Source organism: Alosa sapidissima, chromosome 1 (assembly GCF_018492685.1).
Source record: "Alosa sapidissima isolate fAloSap1 chromosome 1, fAloSap1.pri, whole genome shotgun sequence".
Taxonomy (NCBI): Eukaryota; Metazoa; Chordata; class Actinopteri; order Clupeiformes; family Clupeidae; genus Alosa; species Alosa sapidissima.
The window spans coordinates 14,450,718-14,466,460 of NC_055957.1; the positions used below are offsets into that span (position 1 = coordinate 14,450,718).

General features: G+C 41.1%; 4 gene segments (V, D, J or C); all 4 read right to left on the bottom strand.

Annotated features, from left to right (window-relative positions):
- Positions 1-6,930: 6,930 nt before the first annotated feature.
- LOC121718727 lies at positions 6,931-7,510 on the bottom strand. The segment is given in 2 exon segments: positions 6,931-7,312; positions 7,423-7,510. Coding segments are annotated over 2 exon segments (363 nt in total).
- A 1,409-nt stretch (positions 7,511-8,919) lies between these two features.
- Positions 8,920-9,580, bottom strand: LOC121722536. The segment is given in 2 exon segments: positions 8,920-9,317; positions 9,426-9,580. Coding segments are annotated over 2 exon segments (447 nt in total).
- A 2,153-nt stretch (positions 9,581-11,733) lies between these two features.
- Positions 11,734-12,643, bottom strand: LOC121722568. The segment is given in 3 exon segments: positions 11,734-11,772; positions 11,950-12,311; positions 12,481-12,643. Coding segments are annotated over 3 exon segments (441 nt in total).
- Positions 12,644-12,985: 342 nt separating this feature from the next.
- On the bottom strand, positions 12,986-13,503 carry LOC121722585. The segment is given in 2 exon segments: positions 12,986-13,314; positions 13,404-13,503. Coding segments are annotated over 2 exon segments (393 nt in total).
- Between the last annotated feature and the right edge of the window lie 2,240 nt (positions 13,504-15,743).

Genomic DNA, 15,743 nt, shown 5'->3' on the forward strand with positions numbered 1-15,743 from the left:
GTGTCTCTCTCTTATCAACTACTGATTGGGTGGGAGGTGTCAGTACACTTCAAAGTACTTCAGTAGACTTCATGCGATACAGACTTCTACAGTATTTCTCTTATAGCATGTGATGACATTGGTGTATAAACAGTCCTTAACTTATTGCCAATACAAACAAAGCTTTGCCTTCTATCGATTGTCCTCTGTCTAATAAATGGAGCGAGTTCCAAAGAGAAGCTTTGAGATTTATCGTTGCTGCAATATATTTATGAAGTCTCACAGTGCATAGCTCAGGTCAGGAGTGTTTCTGGACTGAACTCACTTAGGTGCGTCAAGTGTTCCTCAATCATTATTTCATCATAAATTAATTTTATTGGTAACTCACTAAATATATTATGTACATGAATGTGATTACTATAACAACTTACTTTGTTCAATGTGTATTTGTTGCACAATAACCACTTGAAGCACAGGAGCGTTTTTGTGTGGTGTGTCTGTGCTTTCCCATCACTGTGGGCTGCAGGGCACAGTAGTAGAGAGCAGAGTCTGTCATCTTAGCAGAGGAGAGGTGCAGAGAAACCAGCTTTGCTGTATTGTTATGATTTATGGATATCCCAGGGACAGGAGGAGTTGCATTGGTCACAAGACCTTGATATTCCAGGATCAGGAACTGTGGCACTGAGTTGGAGAATTGACGATACCAATGTAAACTTCTAACAGCCCCTTCATACCTGCAGGAGAGTTTTAGATCGTCTCCCTCTATTGCAGAGTATACTGGATTGTCTGGGGTAATTGAGTCACCGGCACTCTTACCTACAGATAGAGAAATACACAGATATGAATAATCAAATATTGTTTATATATTGATAAATATAAAACATATGTTGTATTTGTTTAGAATTTAATCTCCAAAAGCATTCCAACACCATTTTAAAAAACAGATACATACCCACAAAGTCTGAAAATAATACTAATACCAGTGGGATCATATTAACACAGAATGTGTCTCAGATGTGAAACCACCATAACTACAGTATCCTGCAGAGTAAGTGTTATATATCTCTCTGCCCCTCCCATTTTGATCACAGCTTTTTTATGTGAAAACTCAGTTGCCACATTTTTATAGGCTTTCAACAGGTATAAAGGAGTTAAATGCTGTGCTATTTGCATAATGACTAACATATTTTAAAATAATAAAAAAAATATATATTAGAATAAACAAAAACAAATGTAAGTCCCATTGTTGAGATATTTTGCTTCCTTTTTAGTGCAAAACCCTGAAATCCACATATAAATAGAGAGCAAAGATTGAAGAAACTGTAGAACAAGGCTCCACACTTGAGTTGGAGTCGAGAAATCCTTGTTGATATTTGAGCTCAACAGCCAGACTGCACTCCTGCTTTGTGCATTTCTGAATCAAGTTTGGATTATGTGAAATTGTTAATAACATGTTTTTGCATTCTCCACTAGATGGCGATCTAATATCACTTACAGCAGATCTACAGCTCTGACTTACAGTAAATTAGCAAAATGATTTTGCCTTGTAATGAAATTAGCTTTAGTTCATGACATATTTGTACTTGTACTTTGTAATACGTTGTCATGCGCTGTGCTTGAATTTGTTAAGCAAGAGCTACTTTGAAGGAACAAACATATTCTGTGTCTGTTTGAAGTGAACATCTCAGTATGAAACACCTTCATCTACAAAATGTCACTGCTGGCCCTGTTATTAAACCCATGTAGCCTACTCCAGGCGTGACACAACTTTTAGTTGAAAAAGTTATTTGGAATGTATTTCTGCATGTGGTTAGGATATTGAAGGTCTGTGCCCAGGAAGATTGTTTTGATGTACAGTATTAGTCTTTTTCAGAACTATCGTTTGTGTTCAGATTTTTGTACAGCTTTTCAGTGAGTTCAGTGGGTCCTCAAGGCACATTAGTAGAGAGCTGTGTCTGCCACAGACATACATTTAACAATTTATGTAGGGGTTGGAGCAAGTTGATCGGCTACAATATCTGTGAACAATTCAAGAAAACGGAAACTGTTATTCCTGGGATATAATACATTAGTACATGGTGCATAACATAATATCGGAGCACCTCTCAGGTAATCAGACAACAACTGCAGTGAGTTGGGAGAGAGAAAGGAAGAACACATAGGCTACTACTGGCCAATCCTCTCCAATTGTTTAGAATTGGACTCTGGGCGTTTGGGAACAGCTGAGGGAGGAGGCTACTTGAAACTGCGAGTTTTGGTCGGTGTGAGCGAGCGGACTTTCAGTTGACAGTAATTAACACCCTTTTGAACAATCTAAGCTGTGCGAACGTCAGAGGGCGGTCTACGCTGATTCATCATTAGTGAGACACAAGGACAGCTGCATGCAATTCCTGTCAGCATAACAATAGAGGCTGTTGCTGAAGCGTCAGCGTAAGCGTCAGCCCTCATTTCAGCCGTCCTCGCTTAAGACGGATGCGGTCAAGACGAGCAAGTTTACCTGTGCAAGTTCACCGAGCACAGGCGCCGAACAAAGGCAAAAAATGTGCCATTCCACCATATCTGTTATCACCGGCCATCGCAGAAAACGCCATCATGCCAAAAGGGGCAGAAATCGCCTTAACCTCCAGCAACTTAAACAGTCCTCACCTACAGAAACCTCCTTCTCCATGGGCTTGTGGAACTGTCAATCCGCAGTCAACAAAACGGACTTCATAGCTGGCTATGCCAACCACCTTTCGTTGGAACTCCTTGCTCTCACTGAGACTTGGATCAAACCAGAGAACACTGCCACCGGCTGCACTCTCCACTAACCTTACACTACCCCACACCCCTCGCCCATCTGGACGAGGAGGTGGGACGGGCCTGCTGATCTCCAACAAATGGAAATTCACCCCGCTACTGCCTTCAAACAAATATGTCTCATTCGAATTCCATGCCATCACAGTGATCGCCCCAGCAAAACACTACGTGCTGGTCATCTACCGCCCTCCAGGCCAACTAGGCGACTTTATGGACGAACTTGACACTCTGCTATCCTCCATCCCTGAGCATGACTGTCCGCTTCTTGTTCTCGGCGATATGAACATCCACTTAGATGCCCCAGGCTCAGCGGACGTCTTGGCCCTGATCCACTCCTTTGACCTCAAACTGTTTCAAAGCCCACCGACTCACAAAGCTGGTAAAGAGCTTGACTTGATCTTCACTCGGAGCTGCAGCACAGACACCCTCACGGTGACGCCTCTCCATCTTTCTGACCACTTCTTCATCCAGTTCAACGTCAGCCTGACAGAACAGCCTCCGGCTCCTCAGCCGATGGTCACGTTCCGCCGCAACATCCAGAACCTGTCTCCAACGCACTTTTCCTCTGTGGTTGCCTCTGGTCTACCTCCACTCAACACCTTCTCCTCTCTGGAGGTTAATGAGGCCACAGACTCGCTCTGCTCCACACTGAGCTCGTGTCTAGACGAGCTGTGCCCTCATACCACAAGGCCAGCTCGATCCAAACACTCTCATCCATGGCTAAATGATACCCTCAGATCGCAGCGCACCAAACTCAGAGCCACGGAGAGGAAATGGCACAAATCCAAACTAACTGATGACCTCAAAAACTACCAGACACTCCTGACCTCCTTCTCATCCAGCATCACTGCTGCTAAGACGGCTTTCTACAATGACAAAATCAACAGCGCTACAGACACTCGAAAACTTTTCTCAACCTTCAAATCGCTACTCAACCCTCAGCTGCCTCCTCCTCCATCCAGCCTTACTGCAGATACCCTCGCCTCATTTTTTACAAACAAAGTGGCGGCAATCAGCAGTCAATTCTCTACATGCCCACTCAACGCATCTGACTCAGATACCACACTCCTACAACCTCTAGGGATCTCTGCTGGATCATCTTTTTCAGCATTCACGCCTCTCTCCGAGAATGAAGTATCTAGACTCCTGACATGCAGCCGTCCTACCACATGCTCGCTGGACCCTATACCTACGAGCCTACTTCAGTCCATCAGCCCAACCATCGCACCAGCTATCACACATGTGATCAATGCCTCGCTAACCTCCGGCACATTTCCAACAGCGTTCAAAATGGCCCGGGTAACACCGTTACTTAAGAAAGCTTCTCTCAACCCTGCTCAAGTCGAAAACTACCGCCCTGTCTCAGTCCTGCCTTTCCTATCCAAAGGCATTGAACGAGCAGTCTCCAAACAGGTCTCTGACTTCCTTTCACAGAACAACCTTCTGGATCCAAATCAGTCTGGGTTCAAAAGCGGACACTCTACCGAAACGGCTCTGCTGTCTGTAACAGAAGCCTTAAAAGAAGCCAGGGCGACCGCTCGGTCATCAGTACTCATTCTGCTTGACTGATCGGCTGCTTTTGACACGGTTAATCACCGCATCCTTCTCTCTATACTCGCTAACATGGGAATCTCCGGTTCTGCTCTTTCCTGGTTTGAATCCTACCTCACAGGACGCTCGTTTAACGTATCATGGCTTGGTCAGCTATCTGCACCTCACCATCTCACCACAGGGGTCCCCCAGGGCTCAGTGCTGGGCCCCCTTCTCTTTGCTATCTACACCACCTCCTTGGGACAGATTAACCGTTCGCATGGCTTCTCATACCACTGCTATGCAGACGACACACAGCTCTATCTGTCCTTTCCACCTGATGACCCCTTGGTTTCAGCACGGATCTCGGATTGCCTCTCAGACATAGCTAAATGGATGAAGGCACACCACCTCCAGCTGAACCTCTCAAAGACTGAACTGCTGGTCCTCCCAGCTAAACCTACCATACACCACGACATCAACATCAAATTTGACTCCCTGTCTGTTTCACCTACCAGGACTGCAAGAAATCTAGGAGTTGTTCTCGACAACCAACTAAACTTCTCAGATCATGTTGCCTCAGTCGCCCGGTCATGCCGTTTCGCACTCTACAACATACGGAAAATCAGGACTTACTTGACTCAAGATGCTACCCAATTTCTGGTTCAGGCAATAGTCATCTCACGACGCGACTACTGCAACGCCCTCCTGACAGGTCTCCCAGCCTGCGCAGTGAAACCACTTCAGATGATCCAGAACGCGGCGGCGCGCCTGGTCTACAACCAACCCAAAAGGGCACATGTTACCCCGCTGCTCATCCAGCAACACTGGCTACCTATGGCGGCCCGCATCAAATTCAAGGCTCTAACGCTTGCCTACAAAGTAGTCTCCGGTTCTGCTCCCACCTACTTGAATGCCCTCATACAGACATACGCTACCTCCAGACCGCTGCGCTCCTCAGACGAACGACGTCTAGCTCTACCACCGGTACGCTCAGGCCAATCCAAACTTTTCTCATCTGTTGTTCCTTGTGGGTGGAACACACTGCCAGTTCCTACAAGGGCAGGGACATCCCTCTCCATTTTCAAAAAACTCCAGAAGACCCAGCTCTTTAGAGAACATCTCCTCTCATAGCAACACTTACAACAAGTCTTGCTGATCCTAGCACTCACCAGCCGTCTTAAACTGACACGTAACTGTTAAAAACAGCACTCACTGATGCACTTATTTTTACTGTACTCGACTCGACTCGATTACTGTAATGTAATGTAATAACGTCATCCAGTGCTTTTCATTTGAACTCACCTGTTAGCATAATGAGGATGAAAAGCAGTGATTTCTCCATGGAATGTACGGTATAGTAAATGAGGTTCTAGCTGTTATTGCTCACAGTTCTCAGAGGCAGTGGTATGATAAGGGATCAGATTCCAAAAATAATTCAGTGGAAATGCATGGATTCCAGTTTCTTCCAGTAGCAGCAACTGGAATCCATGCATTTCCACTGAATTATTTTTGGAATCTGATCCCTTATCATACCTGTTCATTCTTACTCGTTGCTCGACTTATCGTGACTAAATTCAAGATGGCTGCAAACGCTAAACTTCGTGAAGATACTGTCTGTATAAATTGTCTTGTAAGTAAACTACCAGTGCTTTTTCAAAGTTCTCAATGTCTCGTTTTAAATGTCAGGGCCCTCGGAAGTCTACCAATGAAGTGTGGAGATACATTGAGCCTCGTAAATGGGTGTAAAACAGTGAATTATTTGCATGGCTAGCCCGATGCCGAAGCACCACTATTGAAAAAGCTGTTGGTAGCATCGGCTAACTAGCGCCAGATTTTGGAGTGCAGGGGACAAGCCGAGATGGGCTATGAGACATACGTTCACACTTGGTATCATGTTTCAATACACTTTAGGTCAATATCACACCGGAATTCTCCTTTAATGACAAACTGGGTATCATCTTATTGTTAATGGTTTCGAATGTTGTCGCCAAGGGGCAAATATATCAAGTATTTCGTTGTGTTTCTTGAATTCTCACCTGGAGAAAACAGATAGGTTAAACAATTTAATCAGATTTAGCTGTAACTTATGGGCTTCATTATGAAATTTAAAGACTTCTTTTCAAGAAATTCACTGTAAAACCCATCTTGACTGACGGTGATGTATTGTTCAGTATGTATTGTTATGGTAAAATCTCTGTTATGGTCTGTCCATATATTGTAGAATAATCTAATTAGTCTATTTTTATTGGTCAGGAGAGCCATTTCCTCTCCAATGCTCACCCTAGCTAACCTATCCAATTACATTATGTCTGTAGGCACTTGGCACAATGAGTTTATCAGATTTACTTTCAAGATTACCGTAACTTTGCTAATTGTACGTGTTCATTTGGGTCTACCTTTATAAAATATATCTTTACAGTACTACTGTACACACACTCATGTCTGAAGTGTACGTTTCAGAATGAAACATATTTAACAGAAAAGACTAGGCCTACTGGAAAATGTGACAGCTGGCCCTGTTATTCAACCGATGCTGCAGTGCTCCAGGTGTGACCACAAGGGTTAGTTCGAAAATAAAATACAGTCTTGTGGGTTTGATATCAAAACCCTGTGGGAAAATGACTTTGATGTGTTTGGCTTTAAAACCACCATTTGTGTTTATGTTTTTGTTCAGCTTGTCAGTGAGTTTGTATCACTGGGGTCCTCAGAGCACAGTAGTAGAGAGCTGTGTCTGCCACAGACAGAACTTTAATAATGAGCTCAGTAGATGCTCTGGATGTTGTGGAATCATAATACTGAGGGTCAGGAATATCATCATGACCAGTGCTAGATTGAGCTCCTTTGTATAGTATGTACTGAGGTGCTTCATTTGGATACTGCTTATACCAGTAAAGCAAAACATATTCACTGCTTGCTGTATAGGAACACTGCAAACTTATACGGTTCCCTTCCAGACTTTTGATGTTGGAGTTGGCAGGAGTAAGTTGATCCGCCACAGCATCTGTGAAGAATTAAACAAAAGGCGAGGCATGAAATTGTTATTACGGGATATAGTCAGTTACCAATACATTGTGCATAACATATCATCCAGTGCTTTCCATTTGAACTCACCTGTTGTCATGATGAGGATGAAGAGTAGTGATTTCTCCATGTGGAATGTACGGTGGTGGATGAGGTTCTAACTGTTCTTGCTCATAGGTCTCTGATGTGTTACTTCATGGGTTACTGCATTGCCACTAAAATAAGTCACATGACTTTCACTCAGGAAGGCCTTGCTATGTATGAACACTTTGGTTTGGAGTGACTGCTTTGTACAAATTTGTTTTCACCTGGATAGAACTGACAGAAAGGTTTAAAACTGTTGCAAACAGATTTGGCTGCAAGTTATGGCGTTCATTATAAAATTTCAAAACTGACATGCAAAATAATTTACTTTTAAGGATTCCTTGTATATGGATGTATTTATGTACCACTCTATCCCAGTCTGAAAGGACTTCACAGTGTGTTTTGTATAGTTCTAACACTGTAAATAAACATCAAATAAAGCTCATCTTTAGCAACAGTGTTGTGTATTGTTATTGTGAAATGTTGTTATGCTAACTACATCCAAAAATTGTAGAATATGTAATTAGTCTACCTTTATTGGTCAAGAGGGCCATTTCCCTTTCTAAAGCACCCTATCCGTCTATTCAATTTGATTATGTCTGCCCATACTCCTAGGCACTATGTTGGCTTGGCTAGTTTTTTTATAGTTATTTTTTTATTTATTAACAATGCGTCAGCCAAATGTAATGTAAATCACTGCGTATATTTACTATGTTGTACACAATGATGTAATCTTCCGCCCTCTGCCTGGTTTTGCCTGATTTTCTCGAGACACTCACTAAAGGTAATGGTGACAAGTTTTATGGGTTGTGGAAACCGGCTGGCTCCACTAGTATACGTTTTGCATTGTACAATATTCTTACAAATACATATCTATTCATCATCAGTTTTCTTTCAAAATGAAGTACTCATGTTGTTGAACCACTGTGTTGTGTATGCTGTGAAGATAGTACACATATTTGCAAGAAAAAGAGCTATGTCATGTCTGTAATCCAGTGGCCATGTAATCCACAACTTTCTGGGCTACTGAAGTCCTGAAGTGTTTATCTTAAAGGAACCGTATGTAAGATTGTGGCCAAAACTGGTACTGCAATCACTTTCAAATTACTGTAGAGCGGTGTATCCCCTCCCCCTCCCCCTGGACTGGCAGAGCTGGCAACCCAGATGCCGAAACACTACTGACTTCGTGATTAGTTGATAGGTGGAGGGTGGCGCATCAGGCCAAAACACAACATGACACCATCAACATCAGTTGAGGGCTGCAACTTCACTTTTTAAATGACAATATCCTGGCCGGACTACTGTTGTCAGTGATATAAGTATTTGAAATGAACATGATTTCTTAATGTCTAGTGACATATCAGGGCCATTTTATGATTAATTGAAATACATTTCTTACGGTTCCTTTAACCATAAGAATATCATAACAAAATTGTTTATTGCTTTGTTTTACAATTGGATACGTCATATTATGTTTTACTGTCAAATGAAACATCTACTGTGCTAGGGTGCTATTTCAGTATTGTGCAAAGTTGACTTGTAAATACCCTGGTGTTTTTGTATGAGAGTTGAGTCTGCAGCTGCCACTGTGGGCCTCAGAGCACAGTAGTACACAGCAGAGTCAGACACTTGCAGATCCTGGATGGTCAGAGGAACTGTTTTTGCTGTTGTGTCAAGTGTGACAGTAAATCTTTCAGTAAAGTCTTTATGAGTGTCATTAACAAAATTAGTTTTCTGCAGCATATACTTGGGGAATCCATTTGGTTTCTGCTGGTACCAGAAGAGATACTGTTCAGATGCTGCTGCAGTGGTGTCATACTGACAGCTGAGTGTCACCATGCTGCCCTCCAGACCCGTCTCATCTTTAAGTTGAGAAACAGAGTCCCCCTCTGCAGAGCACACTGTGAAGACAGAAATGTTGTTTTTTTATTTATTTTTTTCTTTTTAGCAAAAGGAGATGAATATGTCTATGCATATTACACCATCTATAACAAACTATAGAATCTCACCAGAGAAACAGGCAGCTAAAAGGAGAGATGTCTTGATCAAGTTGGTCATGGCTTCTCTGTACTGAACTGAAATCCAACCAGCAGTGCAGCTTCATGTGGAGTCTCCCTGTCTGTCTCTGCTGATCTGTTCCTTGGATTATACTTCAGTACTGTATTGTGTCATGAGAACCTCAGATGCCTCTGGGTTTGCTATTGAATGATGCCCCCTTTCATTTGCAATGGGAACTGCGTACACACTGTATAGTGAGTTTGCTGTTAAAAAATATCATATAGAATTGAATAACAAAACTTCTTAGAAATTAGTTAATTCTTAAAAAATGTGTTGTTGTCTAACCATTGTGAATGCCTGTGCAGACACAATACATAACAGCAGAATACATACATTTTCTTCTCATATCTCATGTTGTAAAAGTCATACAGTATATTTGTTGTGTAGCTTTATGACAAACCGTGACGTTTTACTGAGTGTTTAAAAGTGTTGTGATATATTTCAAGAGTACAAGATTGCATATCATAGCTACTGTATGCAGATGACACACAGGTCTACCTTGCATTGTCACCAAACAAATTGAGTTCTATTGACTTCTTATGTCTTTGCCTTGAAAAAGTAAATACTGTACCTGGATGCAGCAGAAATTTTTACAACTTAATCAGAGCAAAACTGAGATTATTTTATTTGGTAACAAAGAGGATAGAACACAAATAGATGCTTACTTAGAATCTAAAGCACTTACAACTATAGGACTTAAGTAAAAAACTTGGGAGTCATCTTGGGGGGACCTGACTATGAATGATCACATGAATGATCACATGACTAAATCAGCATTCTGGCATCTCAGAAACATAGCTAAAATCAGAGATTTTGTTTCTAGACAGGATGTAGGGTAGATTATTGTAATAGTCTCCTAACTGGCCTCACCAAGACGTCCATTAGACAGATTCAATTAAGTATATAAGTATATATACTTTTTTGATCCCGTGAGGGAAATTTGGTCTCTGCATTTAACCCAATCGGTGAATTAGGGAAACACAAACAGCACACAGTGAACACACAGTGAGGTGAAGCACACACTAATCCCGGCGCAGTCCAGAGTGCTAACCAGTGGGCCACGGCTGCCCAAATTATATTAAAAACGCTGCTGATAGACTATTAACCAAGACTAAAAAGTGAGCTCATACACCCATTCTTAAATCTTTACATTGGCTCCCAGTTAATTTCAGAATTAATTTCAAGATTCTACTAGTATATAAGTCACTGAATGGACTTGGCCCCAAATATTTTTCTGAAATGCTTCCCCAATATACACCTGGTAGAGAGCTTAGATCTACTGGAACTTGTCAATTAATAGTCCCCAGCAACCAAGCAAGGAGAAATGGCATTTAGCTATTATGCCACACAGCGCTGGAATCAGCTTCCAATAGATATTAGATTTTCCCCAACAATAGAGTGTTTCAAAAAGAAACTAAAAACGTATCTTTTTCATTCTGCATTTATTGATTAGTTTTTAGTTTTTCTAAAAACTAAAAAAACTAGCCAGGCCCACTGGTTAGCACTCTGGACTTGTAACCGGAGGGTTGCCTTTTCGAGCCCCGACCAGTGGGCCGCGGCTGAAGTGCCCTTGAGCAAGGCACCTAACCCCTCACTGCTCCCCGAGCGCCACCGTTGAAGCAGGCAGCTCACTGCGCCGGGATTAGTGTGTGCTTCACCTCACTGTGTGTTCACTCTGTGCTGTTTGTGTTTCACTAATTCACCGATTGGGTTAAATGCAGAGACCAAATTTCCCTCACAGGATCAAAAAAGTATATATACTTATACTATACTTTTCTTTTATTGATTTATTTTTTTTACCTCCTATTCTTTCAGTCTTATTTCCCCCTTTATATATTTTATTATTTTATTGTATTAATTACTATTATTTTTTTTTTCTTCTTTTAAGCACATCGAGTGACGTTCTTTGCATGATAATGTGCTATATAAATAAACTTGAACTTGATACTTTGGTTATTTGCTGTCATATTGCTGTGTTTACTATGTCACTGTGACATATACCTATCTAATATTGAAGGCTATTTTTTGGTGTGAATTCTGCATGTGAACTTAATTTGCAAGTTGGCATTCTGAACTTTAATCATCAGTTCAGTTATAAATCAGTTACATATACTGTATAACCCAAACATTTGGTAAATTTAACTTAACAGTTACATTTATTATATTATATTTAAATTTCAACCCAATTTGCTGGATTAAGATAACCCATTATAATCAATTATGGTCAGTATGTCAGAGTGTAATTAAATGAAAGCAACACTACAGACATGTGTCTGATTTGGTTTCTGCTGATACATACTGTATAACACAATATGATGAAATTTGAATCTTTTCTTTCGTTAATGTTAAAGTTGAACATTCACCTCATCCATGGAAGTGAAAGGAAAACTATGAATATTATATAAATATTGAATTTTTTTTTTCAAGCAAGCAAACAGAAAAAAACATTGTGCAGTACAAGCAGAAATGAGATACTAGATTGTCTTCCTGAAATGTGAGACTGTGGTTTTTGTATGACAGTGAGTCTGTTTTGTTCACTGTGGGCTGCATGGCACAGTAGTACACTGCAGAGTCTGAGAGTTTAGCAGAGTTGATGTTCAGGAAGATTTGATTTCTCTCTTTGTTCAGAATCCCAGATAAGTGGGGGTCAGTGCTTGAGTTCTGAGCCTCATCAGAACTAAACACATTCATGAGAAACTGGGGCTCTGATCTTGGGTACTTCCGATACCATTGTAGATAGGTAGACGAGGAGTAGTTGCAGGACAGGATTATGGTTAAACCCGACACTGTGTTGACCTCAGCACTGTTTGAAGTGATTTGATTTCCAAAGGTGCAACCTGAAAAAATGTTGGGGAAAATGAATTAAATAAAAGGTACCCAAAGTACCTTATAGCAGGTATTAAAATGAAACTTGAAGCCTATATGACCAGAGCTATTTGAAATTATATCTATGTTAAAGATGCATTATTCTTAAATTAAAAGTGTGAAAGAATAAACTAGATTTACCTATAAAGGCTGTTAGCAGTATTCCAACGTGGAAGAACATTGTGGTGGACTATGGAAGATAGAGAGCACTACAGCTTGAACTAGATGAACACTCTCAGACCCACATCTCAGAGAACATACTCCTCCCTCTCACCTGTTAGTTAGACACTAGTCATTGTATTCTGAATAACTGAAATTCTATACACTATACAACTCAAAACTACAATAAATATACTTATACTTATTAATTTGGCTAATGCATTTATATAAGCGACTATATATTTGTCAATTATTACAAGGTCCAGTCTCTCCAAAGCAACTTGGAGTTATTAAGTGCCTTGCTCGAGGGTACAACGGTGGCAGCTGGGTATTAAAGCCGCACCTTTATTTCTGTTTACTGCATACTAGCCCAGCTCTTTTCAACACAACCACCTTGCTAGAATATACAACTTTTTTTTTTTGCTTGCCGCATGTATTTCCATGAGGCAGCAAGCCTGCACCATCTAGGTTTTTGCATCATGGTGTGTTAGACTCCTGTCACTGTGGGCCTCAGAGCACAGTAGTACACAGCAGAGTCAGACACTTGCAGATCCTGGATGCTCAGAGGAACTGAGCTGGAGGTGAAGTTTAGTGTAGAGTGAAATCTCTCATTGAACTCAGTGCCATTATCAGCAGATCCATATCTCTCCCTTCTCAACAGGTATCTGGGAAAGTTATATGCCTGTTGTTTATACCAGAACACATACGGATTTGCATCTGAAGTCTCATATTCACAGGCCAGGGTCAATGTCTCTCCTTTACAGCCGATGACCCAAGATTCACGTTGATGGACTTTATTTGCTTTTACTCTGTATGCTGTGAAAATATCAAAACACATTGTGTATTGCTTACAATTTATCACACAAACATGATTTTAATGATAATAACTTCAATAGTTACCTTACCTGAGTAACACAGCAAAATAATAAGGAGTCTTTTAATGCACCACTTCATGATGCACCATTTCATGTTTTGTGTGAAATGGTAAAGCTGAAAGTAAGTCAAGTCTTAGTGGCAAACAGAGCACTCTGAACTAACACTATCCATGATAAATACCATGAGTAAAGTAGGCAGACACCAGTTACGTCTGTCTCTTTGAGTGAAATAGCTCCGCTCTGTGGTCAGAGGGTGAATTGTTTTGAGTTATTTCAAATGATTTCCAATACAGTATGCCGTGTTTTTGTTCAGGTACAATTTTAGAAACAGTTGTATTATTCAGGCGCGCCTGCAGGTGCACGGCCGTACGCACTGTGCGCAGGCTACCATCAGGCTACTCAACAACGAGAGAGAAGTTCCCCTGTGTGTGTGTAGTCATACCAAATTGGCCTACCATGACTTCCTCACTCTGCACAGTAGCCCATTAACTGCATGACAGCAGGCTAGGTATGGTTCTGTAGGTGAGGGTGCATACCATAGCGTTAATTTCTGCAGGAACCCCTGGTATTACTACAGTAGTATGGTATAATGGATTTTCTTTCTGTCATTTAACTTTAATGCCCCCTTGGAATAAAACATTTGGCATTTGGTTGTGATGGTTGGTGATGCAGTAGTGTGCCGTTTATACTTTTTCTGGGTCCAATTGTAAATGTAAATATAAATGTAAATCAGGTTTCTAGGCCAAGTATACTTGTGGATACAAGGAACTTGGTCTCTGCATTTATCCCATCCGTGAATTAGTGAACACACAGAGCACACACAGTGAGTTGAAGCACACACTAATCCCAGCGCAGTGAGCTGCCTGCATCAACAGCGGCGCTCGGGGAGCAGTGAGTGGTTAGGTGCCTTGCTCAAGGGCACTTTAGCTGTTCCTACTGGTAGGGGTTCGAACCGGCAACCCTCCGGTCCGAAGCGCTAACCAGTAGGCCACGGCTGCCCTTCTAAGTAAACAGCTATGTATATGCATAACTAATTATAACAGTTCCCTTCATAGAAAGTGTTATCCAATATTTTAGGTAACTCCAGTCCAGTGTGTTTCACTGTGTTTTTTTTTTTTTTTTCATTTTAAATTACCTTAATGGTAACACTTTACAGTAAGGGTACATGAATTATCATGAATTCATGCATTAATTAATTCATGATTTATGTATTGCTTAATTTCTTAATATATCATGAATCATCAGGAATTCACATAAGTTCAGTCTGTCATTTGTGACCTCATACATAAACAGTTCATCAACTTAAGCACATCGTTATGAATCATGATTTATTAAGAATGATCATGATCATTTCTTTTTCTGCCAAAACTGTGGTCATCACTGCTCAAATTCTGATTTGAACACAACTTTGCAGTTCTCTAAACACATGCCATTATTCAACACTTTAGTTGAGGGGCCACAGACATTATGAGCTCATGAGCAATTAACCTTAAATTCATGTAATCATAATGATCATGCTTAAGAAATCATAAATCATAATGATGTACCCATTGTACCTAATGTATGTAAATTCCTGATGATTCATTCCTTTTTAGTGCTTAAAGGGGAACTTGGCAACTATTTTAACGTATTAAACCCGTTTAGAAATCATTTGGATGGTTAAATGACCTGTTCCGGTGAAAATGGTGACTTTCCCCGCTGCGCCTAGCGTCCCCAGGCGGAAAACCAACCATGCAACATTGCTACTACCGTCCCGGAAAGAGAAGTGAGAAACAAGAAACTTGTTTTAAATCGTGTTTCTTACCTTGTAACATCCACATAGTTCTGCCAAACTTATGCTAACCGTTCGCTAGCTTGTAAACAAATCCATGTGCTTTATCGTTACCTTTTCCCACTGTTTGAAATAGCATAATGCGCAATTTCTCCAGCAGAGGGGGAAATCCTGCCAAGTTTCCCTTTAACCCTAAAATCCACACACACACAGAGCAAAGATTGAGGAAATTGTAGTGTAGTAGAGCAGGGGTTCCCAAACTTTTCCACGACAAGGCCCCCCAAATACCACTAGGTTCTGGCCAAGGCCCCCCAAATAACACTAGGTTCTGGCCAAGGACCCCCAAATAACACTAGGTTCTGGCCAAGGCCCCCCAAATAACACTAGGTTCTGGCCAAGGACCCCCAAATAACACTAGGTTCTGGCCAAGGACCCCCTTGATGTTTTATTAATTAAACCCATCGACAATACTACGGCAAATGTAAAAATACATTAAGCTAATAATAATATAATAATTATTTTAGCCACAACCACATCGTGATGGAGCACACAGTGTGTAAAAAAATTATTTGGGGCTTTCTGCTACATGAGAGGCATCA